At 37.7% G+C, this 26,007-nt stretch overlaps 2 protein-coding genes across 2 annotated transcripts; one reads left to right on the forward strand and one right to left on the reverse strand.

Moving 5' to 3' along the window:
• Window positions 1–53: 53 nt before the first annotated feature.
• On the forward strand, window positions 54–8,020 carry LOC139116975 (SET domain-containing protein 9-like). Its single transcript, XM_070679733.1, has 7 exons — window positions 54–107; window positions 479–679; window positions 1,882–2,141; window positions 2,629–2,752; window positions 3,249–3,364; window positions 3,690–3,813; window positions 6,835–8,020. The coding sequence occupies exons 2-7, from the start codon at window positions 588–590 to the stop codon at window positions 6,920–6,922; spliced, it is 804 nt and encodes a 267-aa protein (XP_070535834.1). The 5' UTR covers window positions 54–107; window positions 479–587; the 3' UTR covers window positions 6,923–8,020.
• LOC139116974 (general transcription factor IIF subunit 1-like) lies at window positions 7,832–25,761 on the reverse strand. Its single transcript, XM_070679732.1, has 13 exons — window positions 25,205–25,761; window positions 23,766–23,851; window positions 22,784–22,856; window positions 21,306–21,499; window positions 20,410–20,580; window positions 20,023–20,137; window positions 19,302–19,371; window positions 18,502–18,640; window positions 17,410–17,585; window positions 17,102–17,184; window positions 16,371–16,527; window positions 15,960–16,047; window positions 7,832–10,471 (listed from the first exon to the last, which is right to left on the reverse strand). Exons 1-13 carry the CDS (start codon window positions 25,223–25,225, stop codon window positions 10,264–10,266), a joined length of 1,581 nt encoding a protein of 526 aa, XP_070535833.1. The 5' UTR covers window positions 25,226–25,761; the 3' UTR covers window positions 7,832–10,263.
• Between the last annotated feature and the right edge of the window lie 246 nt (window positions 25,762–26,007).

A 26,007-nucleotide genomic window follows, 5' to 3' on the forward strand; every position in this document is an offset into this window, starting at 1 on the left:
GACTTTGAATTTGGAAAAAATATTGAACTTGGTATACGAATGTGGTTCTCATTATTCGATACTGGGAAATGCGACAGACGACAAAGTTTTCACGTACGACGAAACAAGTACGTAAAATTGTAACGATGCGTGAACGCAGTGTGGCGAAAAGATGCCAATATGGTGCTATGATGTTGTTGGAAGTAAATTCTTTGGTACCGTGGCAGATTTTCCATAATGCTTTGTGCACGAATGCGAATATTTGTATTTATTGTTCAGTTGAAAGAATCATTGAGCTAAAAGTCAAGATAATTTTTTGTCGGCTGCTTTGCAATATGGTCTCATAAACAGTGCGATGGAGCTATTACCTTTACGTTGGAAATTTGAGGCATGCTTGACCATCCAGAACGCATTCTGATTCAGATATGTCCCGTAAAACCGAGTACAATGAGAGGAAATTTGAACGTACTAACTGTATTTCAAAACAATTCATTTACAGGCACAGATTGATGACAAACACAAAGCAGTAAATGATCTGGCCACACAATTTTTACCTGCTCGGTGATTTTTTGTCATGTCAATGTGAAGAGTGTAGAAGATCATAATTTATGTCCAGGAATATATTAAGGCGCTTCGTATCAAAATGGAAAAGCTATCGCTACAGATTTGTACCATGGATTGCCTTGAATTTGAAGGACAGGTTTGTCACACCCCCATTTATACTGTTTGTCACACCATGTGTACCATGCAGACAAATAACCACCGTCTTTACAAATTTAATGAGGGAGCTTTTCAACATGAGTTACTGGCAGTAGTAACACACATGTTTAGTATGAAGAACTGTACGCCGGCACAAATGGCAAAATTTCTTTTGTCAAATCATTGATAAACTAATCATCATGATTGAACCAGATGGAGATTTTTTTAAATAAATTGTGCTAAAATGGATCCCGCAAAAATATAGTGATAAGTTTACTTTAAAAGCCATTTTTGATTAATATTTTCTTTGTATAGATATGTCCTTATATCAATCAATTGGAAGTGACCTTGATAATTACTTGCATTGCATGAGCAACACAAAATTAAAAAGAAATTTCGATAAACTACTTATTGAGTTGGTTCATAGACTCTCGAGGGTCTTATTATGGTTGGTTGTACAAGTTTGATTTTTCAAATGATGTCATTTATCTGTGCCTTTTGAACAGAGTACCAGAACATGTAGTGTACAGCAGGAAATCTCAAACTTTTAAAGTCAGTCCACATCCCAAGTGTTTGGGATAGGTTTCACCACAGTCCCTCTATCCACTGTGGTTTCTCACAGTAATAGGGCAGTTCACAGTTTACGTCACTGTTCTCTCATTAATATGCAAAAATAAATATTTGTCCGCATTTTTAGATTACGCTTTTGAAAATTACGCATGCAAGAACGACGAAAATACATCACAGTGGGCGACTGCTAGTGTAACAGTGAATACTAAAAAACATATTCACGACTCAGAGTACAAGCTGCAAAAACAGCCACGCATGCAACATTGATAAAATTTGTCCGCATTTCAAGCTGCGTGTCCGATGTCGCGCGCGTACAGCTATATTTAGTAACAAACCTGTAACCGTGAACAGCGCTATTAGTTTTGAGTTTGTCACATTGCAATAATGTAAATCATAAAGATACATTGGAAAGACTCTCACTAGAATATATTAGTATAACAGAGCAAAATGCACACACATGCTCAATAAGTCTACAATCATTCTACAACCAGTGGATAAATGAAAGTTGGTGCATTGAATGTTTGTAAACTATATTCACTCAATTGAGCAAATTGCAAAGATAGACAGCTCAATATTCACTGGTATAAATTAGAAGCTCTGATATAAAGGCTCATTTGATTTTCTCATAATCAGGTCTATCCGTGCAGTGCCCACAGGTAGCAGTGACAAAATCATTACAGATCAAACAGTTGAGGAAACTCTGCTGAAGCTCTTTGCAGCATTAAACAAGATACCTCAAAATGGTACCGGTCTAAACTCTGCGACTTCTCTTGATGTTATGATGAAAGTGATGGGATTCAAAGTAGAGAGAGCTACAAGTCAAGTTGGAGGTACTGGTGTCTATGTCACTGATGGGATGGTTCCCAAGGGAACAGTACTAGCAATGTATCCAGGTAACACCAAATATAACAGCAAATCTGACCACAGATTTTGATTTAATGATGAACCAACTAGGGATTTTGCAGCCCCCTATACTTTTTCAAGCATAATAATATATGATGTTTAGACAAAAGATGTAGGAAGCTTTTCAAACACACAATTCTGTATCCAATAAGGTATGATATTTTTCATCTTTAAAGCATACAAGACACTGCATATATATGTGTGTGTATATATATATATATATATATATATATATATATATATATGTACCACCCTTGTAATTATCTTAGAAATTTCAGTAATGCAAAACACATGGAATTTCAATAATAGATCATGAACCTCTGTATTTCTTTACGCATCAACACAGTCATATCTATAAAAATGCATAGATTCTGATAGTACTGATTACCAATGTAGCAATAAGACCTGAAAACTTGTGTACTTATCATGACAGTACTCAGTAAACTTATGAAAATCTATTATTTTCTCTTATCACAGGTGCTATTTACTTCCCATATGAACCAATCTTGTTACAGTCGATCAGTAACCCATTCATATTCAGATGTATTGATGGCATACTTATTGATGGAAATGACAAGAGACTATCCAAAGTTGTATACAGGTATGGCAATTCAATTTGTATTATGTATTGCAAAATGTCTGAACTGGGGACTCAATATGTGTAGGTTTACACATAATGGTAAACTCTGTAATTTGTGACATGTTCATCAGGATTTGTCATCAGAAAGTGGAGAAATATCTTTTAAATTTCTGTCTACCGATAAGGGCATTATTTGAGCATTGCATAAAGAAGTAGATGTACTTGCTAGAGTTAACATCAGATCTAACATGAGCACATTTTAGAATCAAAACATTTGCTTTGTTGCAAACACTATTGAAACAAAAAGTACCCTTGAGTAATGCTGTCAATATCAAATTTTCCTGACTGTTTTCATAAATTTACCCCAGTGAATGGCTTCATCAACGTTTTTATTCCAAGATAGAACATGAAGCATTCCTTTTTTTCAACTGATCAGAATTTTGGATTGATTGACTCATTCATTTATTCCTTTACATATTCTCACAAACTCTTGAAAGCAATTTGTGTTCTTCTTCAGGTCATGCAGTAAAAGAGACAGACTTGGTCCATATATGACATGTGATGTATCATGGCTGACATCTCACTTGGATAATCCAATTGCTTTGGGGCAGTATGTCAACAACCACTCCAAAAGTAAATTATTGGTTTCTTTAGATTATTTATTCCTAAATAAAAGTCTCATGAATTTTAATACTTTGTATCATCAAAGACATAACAAAACTTGTTCAATAAGTTTTGAAGTTTCTTGGTTTTTTGCCTTGGCCCTTGGAATTATGGCACTGTTGTATATTGCCATTGTATCAATACTTTCCATGATAGAATGCTATTCAAGACGGAACAGATGATGAGCGAAAGGTGACCCTAATCCATATACAGTACTCCTTCATATTTCAATTCCCTAATTTCTAATTTACTGCCATAGTGTATAGCACTGACCAACTATTTTTTTGAATCGCAGAATTTGGAGCAAATGTCGCCTACCAGGAGTACAATGTCACAGAAGATTTCCCATTGCATTTGATGAAATACATCCCAAATGTGAGATACAGCCCACCCAGTATACATGAGGGATCAGAATCCAGGTGGGTGGAGTCAGTAGTTTCTATCTTACATTATACAGTAATTTGCATCAGGTTGTAGACATATTACACATTATTATACATCGACCATCAAGAACAATAGAATTTTGCATGCCCTAAAAAAGCCGTACGGAACGCCCGTTCCGTAACATGGTTGGTTTCAAGGTGCCCCATCCCATACGGCTGTCTGCGCGTTCACTGTAGAACGGTTTCAAGGGACCCATTGGACGAGTGCCAGAACAAGTCTCGCGTACGCTCTGTACGTACGTGTGTGTATAGTGCACTCACTCCAAAGCTTGCAGAAGCGCGTCCGAAATAGCGTTCCACACTGGAGCGATAAAATCGGTAGAAAAATTGTTGACATTGCATGAAAACGGTCACTACTCTAACAATTTGATGCCCCAGTCAGGAATGTAAGATGTATAATAATAACGTTATTACGAAACTACCGCAAAGGATGCACTCGGACATTGGCGCCGCGCATCGCCCTCCGCTTTGCGTCGGGCAGTACGCTGCGCCAATGTCCTCGTGCATCCTTTGCGGTATTTTCGTAATAACCTCATAATATGCTGTTGAATGTGTTTCTCTGTGGGTATGTCCATAGGTCGTCTTCCTGAACTGTCATCTGTGTAAATCAAGTGGTTTTGTGATTTCAACCAGTATTTTCTTTCCTATGTCACAGCTGGTAGTAGCTGAAAATTGCATTGTAGGAGAAAGAAAACTTTGGGCTGGACCACTGGATTTGATCAGCTCTGCATATTCAGTGAGAACAAACAAAACTTTAAGGAAACACTTGGGTAAAGGGGATGGGGGGTTTAGACTTTTTCTCTGATGTTGGAAATAGAGATTATTGTTAAACTATTATATGCTGTATTTTATGTGAGTGTCAATGAGCATCAATATGCTGTATGGCATGGTAGAAAATCAACTTTCCATATTTTTAGCTACTATAGACTATAGTCTATAGAAGCTATTGGGATGGGTATCCGTCCGGCGTCCGTCGTCAGTCTGTATGTATGTATGTATGTATGTATGTATGTATGTATGTATGTCCGTTTGTGAGGCGTCTGTCCACTCAAATATCTTGAGAACCGCAGTACTTACTGATTTGATATTTGTTGTGTAGATGAAAAATAGGATTTTGAGAAACTGTTTTTTTTTAATTTTTTGATATTGTTGAAAATAGGCAAATTAATGCCAAAAAAGGCGTTTTTGGTAGAAAATCTTCTTCTCATAACCGCTGGTCAGACAGCTTTGTTATTTGGTATACAGGTCCCTAGGGATAACCCAACTTAGATTTGTTCAAATTGTGATGAAATATGCAAAGGTGTATTTTTAAGGAATTTTTTTGTCATTTTTGGTCAAAATTTGACTTACATTGTATGTAATTCTTGTATAGTATAAACCCTATCAATTCACCCAGAAAAAAATAATTAATATGATTTTAGATAATTGAATTAATTGGGAAATCATCAAAGCCAAAATAATTTTAGTGTAGAATTATCAGAAAGTTCAACTTTTTTTGACAGTTCATAGTGAAATGCCTACCATCTTGGAGGATTAAAACATGTAAAGGCAACTTTCCTGAATCCCAACTTTGACATATTCTGAACCGTCATTTATTGTGCCCTGTATGTTACCTAAAAGAAATTGCTCCTAATAGCTTGTCATGATAGGGTGGTCAAATAAATAGAGATAGAGAAAGTTCTAATTTCCATTTATGGTTGACTTGGTAAGGATAAAATAAAATTACTCTTTGAGGAAAAAAATAGAGTGGTCAATTAAAAGAGTGGTCAAAGTGATAGGGTTTTTATGGTAAAGCTGGGCTGTAAGATTCCTCATGTGCTATTTATAGCAATTATGCAATCTGTGTAAACAGTACGATGAAAGTGTTACATGATTCCTTATAATGCTTTTGATGACCTTGAACTTCTTAAGTTTCAAACATTTGTCTCTTCAGTGTGCTTTCTCTGAGTAGTACAGTCTCAACTTATTCAACAGAACTTACTTACAATGTTAATTTGAAAGTTAAAACGTGCTTTGTTAATAGGATGGAAATACTGATAAAGATAACCAGCTTAAGATTCTTTATAACCTGACAGATACATATATGCTGTTTTTTTATGACGTAAATCTTGATTTAAGCAAGTCTTGTTTACTTTAATTAGAATGTAATTAACTCTCGTTTATAAGTCTATAGACTAATATACCGTAGTCTATAAAAGCTATTGGGATGGGTATCCGTCCGGCGTGCACCGTCAGTCTGTATGTATGTATGTATATATGTATGTATGTATGTATGTATGTATGTATGTATGTCCGTTTGTTAGGCGTCCGTCCACTCAAATATCTTGACAACTGCAGTACTTACTGATTTGATATTTGTTGTGTGGATAAAATATATGATTTTGAGAAACTATTTTTTATTAATTTTTTGATATTGTTGAAAACATGCAAATTAGCACCAAAAAAGGCGTTTTTGGTAAAAAATCTCCTTCTTCATAACCACTGGTCAGACAGCTTTGTTATTTGGTATACAGGTCCCTAGGGATAACCCAACTTAGATTTGTTAAAATTGTGATGAAATATGCAAATCTGTATTTTTACGGATTTTTTTTTCCATTTTTGGTGAGGCCATCCTGAAATGAGCTATCAAAGATATCCACCTTCTTCATCAATACATGTGTCAGAAAAGGTTATTCTCTACATAACGCAGCAGAGCTCTGTCAACTGTTGAGTCGCTTGCTTTTTCAAAACCGCTGGTCAGACAGCTTTAATATTTGGTTTACAAGTCCCTAGGATGACCTTAGTGAGATAATTTCATACAGTCATGTATCCATGCATGTCTATAGTAACTTCAGGGACTTTGGCCCTATGTTTTTAACCTAGATAGGATATTGTCTATTTCTTCCTGTGAAAATGTGGTTCTATATTGTCTATTTCTTCCTGTGAAAATGTGGTTCTCCAACCAAGAAAACATTTGTGCTACAAAGTCACATAACTTGTTTCTCCTTTTGTTCACAGGGTGATCCGAACAGTAGTCTTAGTATCAACAAGAGATATAAAGGCAGGTGAAGAAGTTTTCTCCACGTATTTCACCATGGTCTACTAACTTTGCTGGACAATCTCCTGCCAATATGACAAGAAGCTGTATGCAGATCAGTTCTTATACCTGTTCAAGGCTGTACACGCCTTGAAATTGAAAGTCTTGAAGTTTAACTCAAACTTTCCTCAAGGAAACTTTCAACATTCTACTTTGATATCAAGCGTCACCATGCCAATTTTGGTACTATGGAAACAAATTACTTTGAATTATACCAGTATTTGAATTCAAAATGGCTGCCATCCCTGTGATAACCTAATAGGGAAAAATAGGATTTTCAATGGTCACAAAAATAAGCTGCTAAAAACTTATGTACCCCAATGGCTTCAAAATGACCCCACACAAGTGGTTGACCAGGAAGGTACTGTGAAAACATGAGTTTGAATATCTGTTCCCTAGGCACATTTTACCTGAACAGCTCCATCTTTCGATGAAGTAAATCAGCCTCTCCACACCCCTGTCTTATTAGTACTCGCAACAAAATCAGAACTTACAATGGACAAAAGGGTTACACCATATACTATACCAAATGAACATTTGTTTTGCAATGCAGTTTAAGATATTTACATAGTACTATACATAGTACATTGTCATTACAGATGGCAGCATGCTCCCTTCCTGAGTAACAGTTACTGTAACTTGTGATAGTTTATAGTATTTTATTCTCATTGTATGTCATGCTTAAATGCCTAGTATATCTCCATAGACAGTGCAGTAATGACCATGGTTCATTCAATGATCAATATTGTGTCTACATGTCTGCAAATATTTTGATCAGTTGTGAATCAGTCTGTGAGCCATTTTCAGAGTTGTGGTAGGGGATGGATAATAGTACTGGAAATACAGTCATGTAGCTAGGGTTTCATTTGACAGCAGTTGATTGCCATCAGATAGAAGAGAAGAGGCCAGCCTTCAATATGTGATTGGAAAGGAATGTCTTTTTTTATTTTCCCAGATGACAATACAAGAGGATTGAGGTACAATGATTTATAACCAGCAAGTAAAGCTGTCAATATACATACAGTGTCCGTTCCTTGTGTTTTATCACACAAATGAGCAACAAATTTTTTGTACCTTCGGTAATTAAACACTTTGATATTAAACATACTGAAATGTGTAGTTGTGAGTATTAGAGAATATAAAGACCTGCAAGTAAAACTTTTTGACGATGGGGAATATCATCTCAAGAGGAGCCTTCTGAAACTATCTTTATACGTGTATAGTCTTTGAAAAAAATTTTTCAACATTGATGATCGCATGCCTGGTGTCGTCACTGATAAGTCATTGAAAGTTAAACAATAACATTGGTCAATTTTGTCAGCTTTCATCACATTAACTTCACAGTCATTTTTCTTTCCAATGTTTCAATACCATTTCTTACACAACTATGATTTCTATCCAAGTGCTCTGCACAAGTACACAACTCACTTCAAGTATAATATCCGATCTCATTGTAAAAGGCCGATATTGATGGATTACACTACATACTCGCAAAGGTGTGGAAAATTCCATCAAGGTAAATAGTGCACAGCAGGAATGGAATTTTAGCAGAGTACACCTCGGCAAGCAGATTTGAAAAGCATGTTAAAAATTCATCAACACTCTTTACATGTATCAAATTTTCCATTATATGTTTTCATTAGGAAAGCGTAAAAATATGTTGGGTATTGTCTTTCCAGGGAAACAAAAATCCTTGGCTGAATGTAGGCTGTAGAGAGCAACATCAGATATAGTCACACAAAGGCAATGACAGCAGTTACCTAGATACTGGTACATGCATTTGCATCTTTTTGTATGGTTCTATATACATGTACCTTAGGTTACAGGAATGTCAACATTTTAAATGTAAAGAATACTACGGTAATCTGAATGTCAAAACTGGCACTACTCAATCTAATACCTATGCAAACTTGGTATTTTAGTTTCACTTTACTTATACCAAATAAGAATATTAACTATATCTGACATTCAAAAAGCAGGCAGCAATATTTGCAAGAGGGAAAAAACTTCACAACCCCTTCTCAAAATATTTGCTATTGGCAGTTTACCTAGAAAACAAACTTTGTTATTGTCTGCAAAATGCTTCAAAATCACATTGTATTTCAAACAAACTGATGATGAAATGTTGCCCATTTTACTCTCAACTGAAGATGATTTTCCCTGAAAAAAGGAAAATCAATGATGGGAATTCCTCTGTTTGACCATCACAACAAAGATACGTGTACAATTACACACAAAAACAACCAGAAAATATAAATGAACTCATCCCTGTTTAAAGATGCACTCCCATACCAGGCTTTTCAACATGATTGTTCTGTCTTCAACTGGTTATAAAAAGTTCTTACAAATTTCCTGAACAAACATGTTTGACAGTGTACAGACTGATTTTTAAAAGAATTCCTACAACCCTTTGATTTTTTGTACATAAGGCAACCTGCTTGTTCACCTTTTAGAAAGGTGATGCCACGTTATTACTTCCACATGCTGATCAACATGAATGTATTTCATCCTATGGCGCATCACATGAGGAGCACTACTGAAGTCAGGGGACATGACATTCAACACTATTTTATGTTTTTTCCTACGAAATACCAATATTAAGACACTGCAAATTGCTAGGGATACTTGCCTAATCAAAAGAAAACTCTGTATTTAGAAAACGCTACTCAAAACAATCTGAATGTTTTACAAGAAATTTCTTGAGGTACTACATCAAAGCATACTACTACCAGGCCTCTGTACACTTTCTGCATGAAATCCAAACAAAAAAATCTTGTAATAACTATCAAAGTGTGTTTGCCAATCTTGCAAAGTGCTCAAGGAATCACTGAGACTAGAGTAACAGGAAGTGTGGCACAACAGACAATTTAGAATAAACTGAAATTAAACAGATGGATGACACCAGAACTTAACCCTTTGAGTGCTGTAACTTTTCCCACAAATAAATTTTAGTGCAACATTTTACAAATTTTTATGATTTTTTCTGTATTTGTTTTGATACTTTTTGAGCAAATGGACATTATACATAATTAGCTTCAGTTTTTTATCAAAATTTTGGCAAAAATAAAAAAAATTTGACTGGGGTATATTTTGTAAAGGCAACAAAAATTGACTTTGGCGTTCAAAGAGTTAAATAATGCATACAAGTAATTATCAAGGCAAATCCTTTTGGAATCTAGGCACGCTGTTAAACATATGGAAATCTTTACTTTGTGGTGATTTTTGATAGAAATACAGCACATCATGTCAATGTACAGGTATTGTTATGCAGTTTATCATACTTCAGTTAACAAATCCCCAATTCCTTGAAGATTGACAATTTAAAAAAGTGCCACCCATCGCCCAGTCTTCTATCCTTCTTTGATAAACCAATGTGACTTTCCTTTGAGTTTGATGTTCTGTGGACTTAATTTCCTGAGAATGTCAGTAATTTTCTGTACAATTTCATGCTGGTTCATCCCTGTCTTCTTGGCCCGTAGTTTATGCAGCAAGTCCTTGGTTGTCATGGGTTTGCGTTTCAGATACCGCCGTACCATCTCTTCAGTAATGCCGCTGTCACTGTGAAGAAATAAGCATATACATGTACAATCACAAATTTTATATACACGATCACCATACACAAATAGATTCTAGAAATTCTATTCAATACTGATGGGCATTTCAGATTCTGAAATAAAATTTCCATGACAGACACACACTGCTCATCCACTGTCATTCAGAAGGTCACCTGTGATAATTTCTATCAGTATATGTCAGTAAACATCACTGAGTTCATCTCTGTCTTAGCATGATCAAATGGTGATACCGTATTTTGCCAAGTAAAACGCCCCTGCTCGGGAAAACGCCCCTCCCCCAACCTTTGTTTTCAATAAAATCTGAGGGTATATTCCAGAAAACGCGCCCCCCGCCCCCCCCCCCCCCCCCGTCATTGGAGACTCCCTAACGTCAACATGGTCGAGAAGAGACACGTAACATTTTTTGTTTTACTCGAATAAAAACGACGAAAAAAGTGTCTGTGTGTTATTTAATTAGGTGTGTTAGGTGTGTGTGCATGTTCTATTTTGGGTTAAACGGCAACTCTTTTTGGAGTATGTGCTGGCCTGAAAAGGGCCGTTTGGTCTGTGCTGATGTCAGAAACAGCGGTAATTACGTCACAGTCATAGTAAATTTAGACCGATGACTGCGTAGAATTTGTCGGATTTGATCAACTTTATTGGATTTCACTATAAACCCAACGTTGCAAAGTTGCAGCACTCCATATCTTGGAGAATGATATGAAGCAGGTTGCTTTGGTTTCAGGTAGTACCGATGATTCACTGCGACATCAGCGTCCATGACTGCCAACATGAGTTTTGCAACGTCTCGCCTCAAACTTGCTACTTTCTTGTTGTCGTTGACAACAGCGACTGCATTTCTGTTGTGCACGTTACTTGACTGACGTTGAAGGTTGTAAACTTCACCAACTTTGAGCTGACGATGACCGTAGTGCGGCATGCCAACGACTGGAATTAACTTTATGATGACGTAAACCATCGTAAAACTTGTAATCTGACCACGAGAATTACGTTTATGCCAGCGTCCTGCTCCGAATGCAGAATTTATAGCCTGACATCAGGAGTTTGATTGACAGTTCACCAAACGCATTTTTTCATCAACATGCAACACGTTAACAAAAGAGCCGATGTTGCGTCGGCATATTCATTCACACTCAAAACAATAACAAAGGAGCCAGTTTCGGCAAACACTTTGACGGTCACAACAAAGTTACATAGTAGGGGACCGACAAACGGCATGATTGACAGCAGCTCCGGCTTGCTATACGCTCGGACATTTACACCGCACACAAATGAAGATGGCTCGGCGAATGTCCATGAAGAGGATTCAAGCTTTGCTGACACTTTCTTCACAAGTTCTTTTTTTTTACAATTTTAACACGTTGCTGGTATTTCTCTTACGTTCGCTAATATGAAATAAAAGAGAGAAAAACTATTTTGTCACCATAGCAATACGATTTTACATCTGAGCAACATGTCTACTCCAAGTATCAGCAAGGTAAAGCGTAGCTACACCATTCAGCAGAAGCTTCAAGTCGTTGAAACGATTCGTGAGAAGGGACTCAGTCTACACCTCGCAGCAAAGCAGCTAGGCATCGACAGAAAACGTTTACGGGAGTGGAGTAGCAAGTACGAAGATCTACTCCAATACAACGGCGGCCGAGACAAGAAACGTCGCAAACTGCACCAGGGTGCCCCACCTCGCTCAGTTGAGTTAGACACTGATGTGTTTGACTTTTTGTGCGATGAAAGGGCTGAAGGCAGAGTGGTCACCAACTACATGCTCCAAGCACATGCCAGAGAACGAGCAGCTCAGCTTGGTATCACCGAATTTAAAGCATCTACGGGATGGTTACGTCGCTGGAAGACCCGATTCCATGTTGGTATACGCAAAGGTACATACCCTAATTCATCGTGAACGCAAAGAGCACTTGCTAGTTTTTAACAAGTCATCGTTGATGACACAGTCCCGCTTGTCCATTTTGTTATAATCTTTGGTGTCTAGGTAGCTGCGGTCTAGGTAGCTGTGGAATGACATTGATGCAACGGGTGCATCAGGCCTGTGACTTGCATAATAAAGTAATCTGACGAACGTTCAATAAATGATCATCTCTCCCGGTAATGACCATTGAAGGAACTTTTGATTACATCACACATAACGATGCCCTCACTGCCTCTAGTGTCATGACGGCACATACTATACACATGGTTTGGTGGAATTTTCGAAATGGTATGGGATCGGGTATGTTGTTGTAATCAGCCATTTCGGATCATAGAATGAAAACACATTAATGTGCACAAGAATGCAGCAATAGTATTTTATCTTCGTATCACGTTTGAACAAAATCAGTCCATCGAGGGACACTGACCTATGTTTATGTTTTAAAGACATAAAAAAATCACACCGAAATTGAAATCAAATGGCTGTCTATTGACCATATGGATCATAGCATAAAATTAGTAGACATGCATATGTATGCCATAGTACTTTATCTTTGTACCAAGTCTCAACAACATTGGTTAAGGAATATTTGCATATGATTAAGCCTCAAAGACATGAAAATATCCAAAAATGACCATCTGGCAGCGATATTGGAACATGTCACGAAGTAAATTGACATGTATATGTATGCCGTAGTGCTTGATCTTTGTGCCAAGTTTGGACAAAATGGGTGTAATGACCTTTGAATTACGCTTCAAAGACATGCAAAATTCCAACAAAATGGCAGTTCTGCAGCCATATTGGATCCTATAACAAGGTTAATTGATACATGCATATGTATGCCATAGTGCTTTGCCTTTGTGCCAAGTTTGAACAAAATCAGTTCAAGGATGTTTGAGTTATGGTTCAAAGACATGAAAAAATCGCAAAAAAATGGCCGCCTCACGCCCATATTGGATCGTATCGCAATATAATTTGACATGCATATGTAGGCCATAGTGTTATGCCTTTGTGCCAAGTTTGAACAGAACCGGTTCAAGGATGTTTGAGTTATGGTTCAAAGACATGAAAAAATCGCAAACAAAATGGCCGCCTTGCGGCCATGTTGGATCGTATCGCAAAATAATTTGACATGCACATGTAGGCCATAGTGTTATGCCTTTGTGCCAAGTTTGAACAGAATCTGTTCAAGGATGTCTGAGTTATGGTCCAAAGACATGAAAAATCGCAACAAAATGGCCGCCTCGCGCCCGTATTGGATCGTATCGCGAAATAATTTGACATGGATATGAAAGCCATAGTGTTATGCCTTTGTGCCAAGTTTGAACAGAATCTGCTCAAGGATGTCTGAGTTATGGTCCAAAGACATGAAAAATCGCAACAAAATGGCCGCCTCGCGGCCATATTGGATCGTATCACAAAATAAATCGACGTGCATCTGTAGGTCATAGTGCTATGCCTTTGTGCCAAGTTTGAACGAAATTGGTTTAGCAGTGTCTGAGAAACAGTTGATGACGGACGGACGGACGGACGGACGGACGGACGGACGGACGGACGCACAGACGGGACCCAATCTATAAGTCCCCGCCGGACTTCGTCCGCGGGGACTAAAAACAATCAATCAATGGTTTTTAAAACACGGTACAAGGTAATAAAATAAAGTTACTAAAAGTCAGACTAAGAGAACAGGCCGTAAAAATAACAAGTTAAGATTTACACAGGAAAGGTGATTTTCTGTTTAAATTTTATTCCGCTTGTACGGACACTGATACAAATGTTTATTTTTTTTATTTATTTTCTTAAGGTACAAATGATTCCCAGAAGCTTCCTGAACATTACTGCAAGCACATTACAGCATTCAGAACCGGCATCAGACACCTCCGAGAACACCATGACTACATCCTGTGTAACATCGACAACATGGACGAGACAATGGTTAAGTTTGACAACGCCCATCGTATACTAACAACGTACGAGGTGAGAAGTCTGTCCGCATCGCGACTACTGGTGGTAAGAAACATGGTTTAACCGTCGCCTTGTCTTGCCAAGTCAGACTAAGGATCCAATCTTCATAATTTTCTGGTAAGACAATGTTTCATTGTAGTCAGAAACCATCTGTGGTTACCGTTTGTGATGACTTGTTTACCTCTATACATACCCGCGAGAATTTAAGGTCATATAGGGCACGAGTAACGTCGTCTAACTGGATTACACTGTTTCAAGCCTACCTGCCATTACCTGATTATGTGTGTACACAATTACTTCGGGGTACAGAAAACCGTTCTAGCCAATCAAACTTCATTAGACCTCACGTGATAGTACAAGTGCAGTAAATAACAATTTCTGTTATTTTCTTACGTACAGAGAGCGGAACGGGCGATTGGGGCCAAGGGTGTTACAACGACTAAGTGTTCCAGACAATGTTCACATCACTGCTAATGGCTGGATGACATCGGCGAAGATGGTGTTTTGGTACGACAACATTTGGGGTCCAAATGTTGACCATATTCGGCGACTCCTAGTTCTCGACAGAGCCCGCCAACATACCGGTATGACTGCTGCTACTCGGGAAGCCGCCGACCACATCGATACGGATACCGTATTTGTACCCGCTGGTTGTACGATGATCGTTCAGCCCCTGGACGTATCAGTCAACAAGCCGTTCAAAGACGCTATCAGTAAAGAATGGGTCCGGTACATGCAGGGAGGCTGCCAAACTGCATCTGGCAACCTGAAGCAGCCGTCGAGGCAGGATGTCGTGAACTGGGTGAGCTGGGCATGGGCTAGCATTCCCGACGACATCATCAAGAAGTCATTCTTGGTGACAGCGATTGCCAACAACCTGGACGGCTCGGAAGATGACATGATATCGAGAACATCAACAATGGTGACATCGAAGAATTACGTGATGAGGCTGTTGGACTTCTTTTTGACGACGATGGTGAAGACAGCGACCTAGACTTTGAAGGTTTGATGACGATGACAGTGATAGGCCAACAGTTAGTAAGAAAGACTTGCGTGTTTTTTAGACAGTTGTGATTACGGTAGCGTGATATCAAGATAAGCAGAAGTAACAAGCGCCGTTGTGAATTTGCACTATGAATTTCAGGCCGTCTGATTTTTTCTGATTTTGATTTCTTTTTCTGATTTTGTGTGACATCAGTTGATTTATTTGATATAATTACTTTGAGTTGTATATTTATTATTTATTATTTACTGCTATTTTGAAATAAATAGTTGAGAAAAAAAGATCAATGTTTGTGTTACGCTCACTTCATTTCTCAAATCTCTTCGCCCCTGAAATTGACCTCATTAGCATAAATCTCCGGGGAGTTGATCGGCTAAACGCCCCCCATGTTAGTTTTCATCATTTTGAAGGCGGAGCCCCGGGGCGTTTACTCGGCGAAATACGGTAATTATTGTGACTCTATGTTTGATTCAGGGTTCTTCCCATGATCAAGTCTCCTAGATATGTTTTATTGGACCTTTGAGTCTGTTAAATATATTACATACGATAATTTATGCTTGTCACCGAGAAATGCATGCATACCTGCTTCCTGACCTTGCCCCAGCACCATCAACAGGGCTTCCCTTGGCTCTCTTTGCAGGGGGTCCATCTTCTCTTCCTTTACGTTTACCTGGACAAACCACAGAAATAATCATAAATGTATAAACACTAAATCCAAATGCTCCAAATGGAGCTTTTTATGAGATACATTTTCATGATGCTAAATTTAGTCTGATTAAAATTCTCCACCAGATTATCTCATGTACTCCATCATTCTGCTCTCAACTCTCATGAAAATTGCCCAGGCTGCGGCTATATGTTCAACTGTTTTAACCTGTTCACCCCTATTCCCTGTAAACAGGTCCACAAATCACCCTTGATAACAATGGGTTTGGGCCAAACCATGGTGATGACAGGGTTAAATTCCAAGTTGCACCATTTGCAAGTCCTTACCATGAAGCAGCTTGCCAGCTGCTGAATCTAAGGTGTGTGACGTGACGGTGCCATCTACAGCAATTGTCGGCGTGCCGCTTCTACTGCTGTTGGCACTGCTATTGGATTGCGTTGCTTTGGCGGGAGACTTCCGTGATTTCTTCTCTGAGCCTTTGCTCTGAAAGAGAATATTAATACACACAAAATTTCAGAACTTGGAACACTTCACTGAGAGAGAATACACTCAACAGTGTTTCTTTGTTGAAAACAAGGAAGAGCAACTTTCAATATTTGTAATCTGGACAAGTTCAAAGCCAGGAAAATGGCTTTGTTACAGACTTAGGATTCTGACAAGCATAATTAAAGATAATGCAATCTGATACCATTTAAAAAATTTGAAAGGAAAATATCTGTACTTATACATCTGCTGAGATTTTAAAATTGCTCTCAACAGTCTGCTCAATCCTGTCATACCATCAAAATTAAAATATTAGCATGAGGAATATATTTATCATCTTAGGTTAGAAATGACATAATTATTTCTTGTTTTCAATCAGTTTAATGTTCTTAATTCAGTGAAGGATTTCTGAAATATTCTCCTGTAGAAAAGTTGGTTTTCTTGTACAATGGAAGAGTTCATACCTGATTGGTTGATGATTTTTATTTTTATTCACTGTTTGATTCTTTCACTGCTTTGACAGTATAGTATTGCGCATTGATGTTATTAGAGGGGAAAAAAAATTGTATAGTACCTGAATAAAGAGATGAGATTTCACCTCCGTACTGTCAAGGTCACTATCGTCTGATTCTGAACTACTGTCACTGCTCAGCTCCTCTGTAAAGAAACAAGACACAAAAATAAGCATTCAAAAAACAAACAAAAAAACAAGAGAATCCAATAAGGGAAAATTATCTGACACAATACCTGCCAATGCTCTGTTGTATCCACTCTGTGTGTACAGAACATGTTCCCTGCATGGAAAATAAACTTCTGTTGATGTTAACTTTTCCCAATCAGATATCACTGGTGTTCCATTGATGATAAATGTGTTAAACGTACCTTTCTTAGACGCTTCTTCCTCAAGCTGCTTTGGTGTTCCTCCATCACCCTCAGCCGGCGTCTCTGTTTTTTGTTCTTCTTCTTCCTCTTCTTCCGACTCATCTTCTCCCGATATCTCCTGATCCAAACCTTTCATCTCATGTCTCTTGGAATTGATATCTTTGTCATCTTCATCACTAAACATCACATACAGAAACGAACATATAAATGATAATAATTTATTCCATATAAATAACGATTACATAACTTTTGAGGAAACTTAGTTGGAAAAATACCTGTTTGAAAAACAATCTATCTGTATCGCTTACATTATTTGGTAATTTGAATGAAAAGTTGACATAGATATACGGTGAATGACAAATTACGTAAGTTTACATTCAGGTATCGTGTACAGCAGAGATATTGTCCATAGACACAGTGTCAGGGTCATGACTAAAGCATATGATGAATGAGGACATACAACTCAGTATTTTGTGAATAAATAACATCATCATTTTTCACCTTTACAGGTTGGTCTTCACAAGCAAGGTAACAAATATTGTGTTTTAAGAAAGTCCTTTGGTTAAATTGATTTGGGTGAGTTTGGGTAGCTCTTTGGATAGATTGGGGTGAGTTTGGGTAGCTCTTTGGATAGATTGGGGTGAGTTTGGGTAGCTCTTTGGATAGATTGGGGTGAGTTTGGGTAGCTCTTTGGATGGACTGGGTTGCCAAATTGTATACTTCCTAATCACACATTCAGCATGTCATAGAACAAAGATTTAACTGATTAAGTGAAGATATTGTAGTTCATCAGAATTGTTCCAAAAAAACTCACCTTACCCATCCTATAGTCTCAGGACAAAAATGAATTGAATAAACAAAACAACGTCGATAGAATCTAATCTTCAGAATTTACAAAGAGCTAAATCCCTACACTTAAGTATACTGATACTAGAATACCCTTCATAATTCACCTTTCCATCCCCCCGTTTCATGGCGTCCTATTGTCTGATATGGGACAGTTGATCCTCTATACAGGAAAACAGAGTTTACACAATAGAAAGGGTACTATCATGTAATGGTTTGCTTGACCTGTCAACTTTGACCTCTCACCTTGACATTTCTGAGAGGTAGTCAAACTCTCTTCCATCAAAGTCCCCTTCATCACTTTCTTCAATAGCCTCCTCATCATCGGAGTCCTTTTTCTTTTTCTTTGACTTGCCTCCTTTTTTCTTTGGTTTCTTTGGTTTTTCTGAAATTACAAAGTGATGAGAAAATGAGAAAGTTATGAAAAGTGTTGGCCTCACTGCTCCGGTATTACATCATATGGTTCAAGAAGTACTATGCTGCCATATTTCAAAGGTGAAAGGTCAGGATATGCAAAAATGGAAAAATTGTGCATTTGAATGTTACTTTCTTGATTTATATTTCAAATTTTCAATTTAAAAGAAAGTAATCTTCAGAGAAACTCTCTGTGATTACTCTGATTCAGTTCATTGAGCAGTACTTTCATCTGGAATGTGAAAAGGGACACCACCATCAGGAAGACAAAAAATATTAAGGTAGTATGCGCCTCAAAAGTGAAAGACTTAAACTTTTGCTCATACTTTCCCTCGTTCTCTTACCAAATCAACAATAAAATCGGGGGTCACCACACAAAGTTTGGAACTAGTTAAACAAATTACCGAACATTTTGCGATGTTTGAAATTCAAAATGGCTGCCATTCTTGTGTTAACTCTATGGGGAAAAATTAAATTTTGGATTTTCAAAAAAACTAAGACGGTAAAAGTTTTCGTACTCCAACAGCTTTAAAAAGAGCCCCAACAAGCGGTAGATCAGAAAAGAATTGTAGAAATTTGAGAGTCAGACTATCGGTTCCTGGAGCTTGTTCTACCTTAAATTCCAAACTTACCTTCATCACTGTCATCATCATCATCATCATCTGACATAAATCCCTGGTATTCATCATTTTCTAAGATTGTCTGTGAATTCATAAGAATCAGAGTCAGCCATTCTACTCCTTCTACAGTATCAGAGTACAGATGCACATTCTTTATAGTTCACATATATGTTTCTGTGACCAATCTCATGTGTCTATGTGGAAGTGATTTACAATTAAGTATCGTCTATTTGAGTTCTATTATGCATTTCTAATTTATTTGTTTGTTATCACTTTCGAATCATCTGGAGCAAACTGTGATGATAAACAACGCGATAACACACTGTTGTTTAAGTACAATTATATCATACAGTATATTGATGGTGCAAATGTAGCGATCTGATTGGTCAAGATGTGAAAAGAACTGTGGTATATTCGCAATATACCACGGTTGGCACATGTGCGAGCTCTCAGCAGGAGCATAAATCCTTTTTTGATGTTCCCTGCCAGAATTTCAATACACTGTTATGATATAATAGCGATAAAACACACCAGCGACAGTATACCACTCAGTTTTGACCAGTTCACTTCATATATGCACTCGCTATCGTTCATGTATATATGAAGTGAACTGGTCAAAATCTCATGGTATACCGTCCCTGGATGTGCTTTATTGCTTATATTAAGTAAATTACTGATATCAAAAGAACTGACATCCAAGTCTGAGACTTAATTATTTTTATTTGCTACATACCAAACTTTGACTTTTCTTTTTTGTTTCTTTGACAGCCTCCTCCCCTTCTTCTCCTTCTTCATCTTTCAGTCGTTTCTTCACCATAATTGAAAAGTAATTCAACACTTTGTCCCGCCTGTCAAACAACGGAAAGAATGTGTGACGGAGTACAGTTACCTCTCTGTAAAATGAAATGCTTGGAAATCAATATGATCCATATTTGTCTTTTATTAATGAATAATTCAGGTATGATGTGTCTTTCTATAGGGTTTTAAGATTGAAAGGCATGTAGCGGGTATTTTTGCAGTGTCATACTGTCTTCAATCTGTACCAACCTTCAAAAAAATGCCAAAACACTTCAACAGCTTGCCTGCAATGCCCAGGTCTACAATCAAACTTATTCGTTACCTTCCAAATTCTTCCTCTGCTTCTTCTGCATTGAGAGTTTTGTAATTAATCATGGGTGAAAACTTATACCATGAGTCCAGGGGATGCGCCTCAAATGCTCCATCGGGACCCTGAGTGAATATGAAGTAGGACGTATTCTCTGTAATGCCACCTTCTCTTTTACCTTTGTATCTGAGAGGGAGAAAAATAATCGTGCATTGTGACGGAGATTTTAAGAAACTGTGACATCCTATTTTTCAAAATTTTTTGTGTTATGTTTAATTCTCATTTTCATGACAGATTTTCAATATGTTGTGTTCAACACTGAGGATGGGTGTGATATTGACACTGATGCTGGTAGCCTAGATACTAATGATGATAATGGACATGTCAATAGAGCTCATAATGTCATTGATGATGATGATTTAAGTGGTGGTAATACAAGTAAAACATGCTGGTATTTGTGTTTTGGGGGGCAATAGCATAGCGGCAGTAACAGTAATGATGATGATGATGATGATGATGATGAGATGATGATGATGGTTTAATGACGGGACTGATGACAAATTTGGTGATGATGCTCATGATCATCATAACGGTAATGGTGTTGGCAATTTTGAGATGACGATATATTTGTTGGTAACGATGTTATTGTCCATGAAGAAGAGGATGATGATGATACAGTTGATACGGTAACAATAGTGATGACAATAACAATGATGACATAATGACTGCAATAATGACAATGACAACAATAGTTCCTCTCCCAATAACAAAAACAAATTTAGAAAAAAACATATAAAAGTAAAATATTAGCATTGAAATTTCTCTTCAGGAAGAAATAACAAAGTGACACATAGATACAGAAAACAAGAACTTGATTTATCTGACATTATTGTGAGTCAAAGCTACCATACCTCTTTCCATTCTTGCCACCATGTCTTAAGATCCATGGCTGATCTTCCGGGTTGTAATTCTTTGTGATGACTCCATATTTCTTCCTTCGTGCCTCTTGTCGTCTTTCTTTTCCAAATTCACTGCCGGCACCGTACGTTGGTGTATCAGTCTCTGTTTTAAACTCTCTAAGATTATTTTCTCTTTCCATCTTAACCTGAAAACAACAATCAACAATGATGTTCACTCCTTCAGTGTTTACGCTACGATTTTTCTTTTCTATTAGTCATAGTTTCCAGGTGTGGTCTGATCAGGCTTGAAACATTTCGGCACAGTCAAATTTCTGAGCCGTGTAAATGGAAAATATTAAACACAGAAGAAAGCAATTAGCAGCAATGTAGAGGTATGCAAAGACTCAATATAGTATTTAAGATGTTTTATGGTGTTCTGACATTGTTTTGATTCAGTAGACTTGATGGCATATGGAGTATAAAAGTTTAACTCATTGAAAGCAGGGTCATACACAAAAGTAATGACGAAAACAAGAGTTAGACGTATTGTAATATCTGTTGATTTTTAATATCTCAGAATGTTTTGATAATTGCAATAGCATGAAGGAATGTTGTGTTTTTAGACATTATATTGCCTGATTTGATGAAAGCCTCTTTTAAAGTAGAGTCATGTCAACAGGGTAGGTAATCTTCCAGCGGCAGTTAGTGGCCATGTGGCATCACCATGAGCCCACTATATTTGAATTTTGAATGTGTGGCAAGCATCAGCGTGAACATTGATTCTCGACAGCAATACCATCTGTATTAGTCCATGAAGTCAAAGTTGCTGGCATTACTGAGCACTCCAGCCATACTCAGTTCTCTATTACTTGAACAGATTGTAAGATGTATTAAAGGCCCCCATTGCAGATCCTTGAACAACTTCTTTCACATTTTGTATTACACATGCACACAACAATTAAAATGCTAAATTGAGATACATTATTTTTTGATACACTAATCTAATTAAAGATGAAATGTTCTAGTTTATCTACAGCTACGCTAGTATTTTGCGTGCTTAAAACAGCCCTTGAATCTCATATATAAAATATTACTTGATCACATATTTAGAATTTTCAGATTGTTTTATAAAAATATTACAGCAAGTATCAACTTGTTCACTCTGATTTCCTGTAAAGAGATGCACAATCACCATTGATAGCAACATGTTTTGGCAAAACCATGGAGTGAAAGGGTTACAAAGCTGTGCCCCGGTTGAAAATTAAATGTTATCAACTGAGGAGATCTTCTTATAGGCTTACATTATTAGGTCAGGTTAAGTTACTGGAAGTATCACTGGCTGGTGGGTTCATTCCAAGATCAGGTTTCAGGTTTACATTTCATGAATGACATAAGGCAGCCATCGCAAAATGGACCCCCTAGGTTCATGACATTTGACATCAAGGACATGTAAAGTCCTGGTAACTGTCAATTTCTAATGTTTGTGTTACCTGCTGCCACTTTGCCATATCTATATTCCCACCGCCAGTAAAGTTCATGACGCTGAACTTTTTCTTTGACTTCCTGTAAAAGAATAAACAATGAAGTATATTTGAAGTTTATAAGGACTCTCCATTAGCCATAAACAAACACATGATGGTAAATTCTTTTATCACAATTCAGATGCTACAACATGCACATTTTCCTGTACATTCATTGTTTCCTAAAGCTTCTGATCTTTTGCACAGAAAATAATATTGTATCAGAGACCGTAGAAGATTCTACTGTCTATGATTGTACACAACAATCCCCAGTACTGTACCTGTTACTTCTAAATCCACATTCAAAAGAATATTAACAGAGTGCTTTTTATCTTTACAACTCTTTGACACAAAGGGCCAGTAGCTGTAACTTTGGATGGTTTTTTCCCTCTATTTTATTGTTAGTGTCATTTATAGCATAGTTTCTTGTTCTGCCCCCCCCCCCCCCCAGCGTGTTGAGATACACAGTGTTGAACTCCTCAGTTCAGCCTGTACATGTGTAAAGTATATCATCATGGTTGACAAGTGAATTCCTGGCAGGACTAGAATTCAGCTCCAAGCAATAAATTAGATTTTGCACATATAGATGCTGTGTTGACAAGTTCAATAGTCGACATTTTGACATGCTCTGGAGAGTAGAATAAGAACTTGCCATTCATTACAAGACAAAATTAGTGGAAAAATCATCAAACTTTACAGATACTGGCTCTTTCATTGAGTAGCTATCGAAAGTTTCTTTGCAACCATCCTATATACCAGTCTGTGTGATATCCAACTTTTTTGAGTCAGTGGTGCATCAATTTTGCTTACAGGCACACTGAATATTGGTGGCTAAAACTTTCTGAATTGAACAGATATTGTACACGGATTACATACTGCATGTTTTGTCACAATTGGATAATTTGTTTGTGGAGTAGTTGGCAAAACATTATTGGATAAGAGGTCTACTTACTTAGCCACTCTGACAGAAAACTCTTCATACTGTGCACCAGCTTGCATTCCAGGCCTTGCCAATCCTGAGACAGAACTCCCTGTTGGCTGATAGACCAAACCTTCCAATTACTATTGGTGACTCTGATTTCAAGATTCATTGACAAGTCTAAACTTGACAAACCCATTTCAAAACCATACTGTGACAAACTTAGTCCTGTCAAAAAGTAATGACACTGCCAAGTCGCAATGGTCTCAAATCCATCCAACAGGGTGTTTGGAAGGGGTCCAGACACTTCGCACCAAAACCAGTTCGCTCCACACAACTTCGTCCCAAAACCATTTCGTACCAAAACCACCTCGTCCCAAGTACTACTTCGCCCAACCCCACTTCGCCCCAAGTACCACATCGTACTAAAACCACTTCGCCCAAAGTATAGTACCGTCAACTCGTCCTGAAACAACGATGTTACGACGTATCATAAGGTTGTTTTACCTACAAATTGGAAGCATTATGTGTTAGGACATTTTGGCTACCACGAACCATTTATTGTTGCATGAAACGATAAACGATAGAATAAGAAAATGGAAACACGTAAATGCATGCTACAACTCAGGTGCCTTGCGCGGAATTGCACGATGTCAATTTCGCGAAATGCGTACACTTTCAAGATTTCAGTCCCAGGATGACAGAAAGGTGGTTATTTTCAGCTTTACCAGTTAGCGATAAGTTTCGGGCAAAGTGGTTTGGGGACATGACTTTTGGGGCGAAGTGGTTTTGGTACGAGGTTGTTTTGGTGCGAAGTGGTTTTGGTGCGAAATGGTATGGGACGAGATGGTATGGTGCGAAGTGGTTTTGGTGCGAAGTGTCTGGGAACCGTTTGGAAAGTTGAACTTCAGTACCTCTACAAAAACTGCGGTTGAACAGTGTTGCGGCTAAATATAAGCTTACAGGTTGAGACAGGTTGTGACTATCAGCTAATGAGAACAACAAAGACCAAGCAAAGGTGAAAACAACGCCATCTCTACATCTTTAATCAGACTGGTGAGAAGTGTGACTTATGCTAATTGCAACAAAACAGAATCAAACTGGTAAAATCAATGATCATCTTCTCCCTTCAGATGTTTAACTTTGATGCATGTACTTATTTACAGAGGCCCTCATCAACACTGTTCATCTCACACCTGACTAAGCTTGTAAGAGTCAAGTTATGCATATCGTTGCAGATCAAAGTCACTTCAGATTAGTGAAAACACAGGTCTTGGTTTAGTGTTGTATGTTCCCTGTGAGGTAAAGCGCCCATCAAATGCAACGCTGGGATTGGAATATAAAACTAAAGTTGAGGCAATGCCTGCCTATGTCATCGTCCCCAGCCCTTTTTTGAAAGTTTGGGCAGCATATCTCTGATATTACTGAATATTGTAAAAGCAGAACTACAGTCTACATGACCAGCAACTTACCCGAGGCGCCGTGTTCGCCATCGTCTATCTTCACAGAAGCAGCAGAGTAACAATTGATCGATTTTAGGGATGTGATTGTGAAAGATGAATCACAATGTTATCATATTCAGTCGGGTCACGGAACAGTAACTATTGTCTCTGGCAGTTATCGTCAGCAGAACAGTAGACAGATTGCGCTGCTCCAGAAAATCAAGAACTAACGGCACCACTAGTGGTGGCCACTGGCACTCTCACTACGACTTATAAGTGATTCACAGGTTCAGTTCTTGGAAGTTCTGAGATCATTATTGTGGGTTTTTTACAGCGTGCAGTGCAGTGTTCACTGTTCAGTGAAGTGACCAGAGTAACATTGGCAATTCCAAGCACCTGTGGTTTTTCCCTTTGTCTCTAGCTTGATTTGTGAATCTAGTAAATCGATATCGAAGTTTGGTACATACAATTCGAAATTGACTTAAATAACTGTCAGAAATAGATAAAAACCAGAGTACTTTCCTGGTACAGATGCTCTTATTTCCAAAGTACTGTTGTGCGACTTTGAGTGACCTTTGACATAAAATAATTACTATTTGTAGACTCTTGTTCCTTGAAAACTTTCCTTCAAAACTTACCTCCAAAGCATGATGTTTATATAATTTTTATACTTTATTGAGTAACGGATTCAAAATTTATGACAATAAATGATACTTCTTATGACTTACGATTTAATCTAAGTGAATCCGGTAATAAGAATTTTATCATATTTTCACCGTTTAGGCTTGAAGCTGTAGAGGGCGCTCGTACTCGTGTAATTCTTCTCTGGAGAA

Source organism: Ptychodera flava, chromosome 18, assembly GCF_041260155.1.
Source record: "Ptychodera flava strain L36383 chromosome 18, AS_Pfla_20210202, whole genome shotgun sequence".
Taxonomy (NCBI): Eukaryota; Metazoa; Hemichordata; class Enteropneusta; family Ptychoderidae; genus Ptychodera; species Ptychodera flava.

Bases quoted from the DNA above. Each gene is read 5' to 3' on its own strand.
- LOC139116975 (XM_070679733.1), top strand. From the start codon at position 588: ATGTCCAGGAATATATTAAGGCGCTTCGTATCAAAATGGAAAAGCTAT. The intron at 680-1,881 runs GTTTGTCACACC...TCTCATAATCAG, and splicing joins GCCTTGAATTTGAAGGACAG to GTCTATCCGTGCAGTGCCCA. The intron at 3,365-3,689 runs GTAAATTATTGG...TTTGAATCGCAG, and splicing joins TGTCAACAACCACTCCAAAA to AATTTGGAGCAAATGTCGCC.
- LOC139116974 (XM_070679732.1), bottom strand. From the start codon at position 25,225: ATGGCGAACACGGCGCCTCGG. The intron at 21,500-22,783 runs GTAACACAAACA...TGTTGTTTTCAG, and splicing joins ATATGGCAAAGTGGCAGCAG to GTTAAGATGGAAAGAGAAAA. The intron at 10,472-15,959 runs GTATGCATGCAT...ATTTCTTCACAG, and splicing joins GGGGCAAGGTCAGGAAGCAG to TGACAGCGGCATTACTGAAG.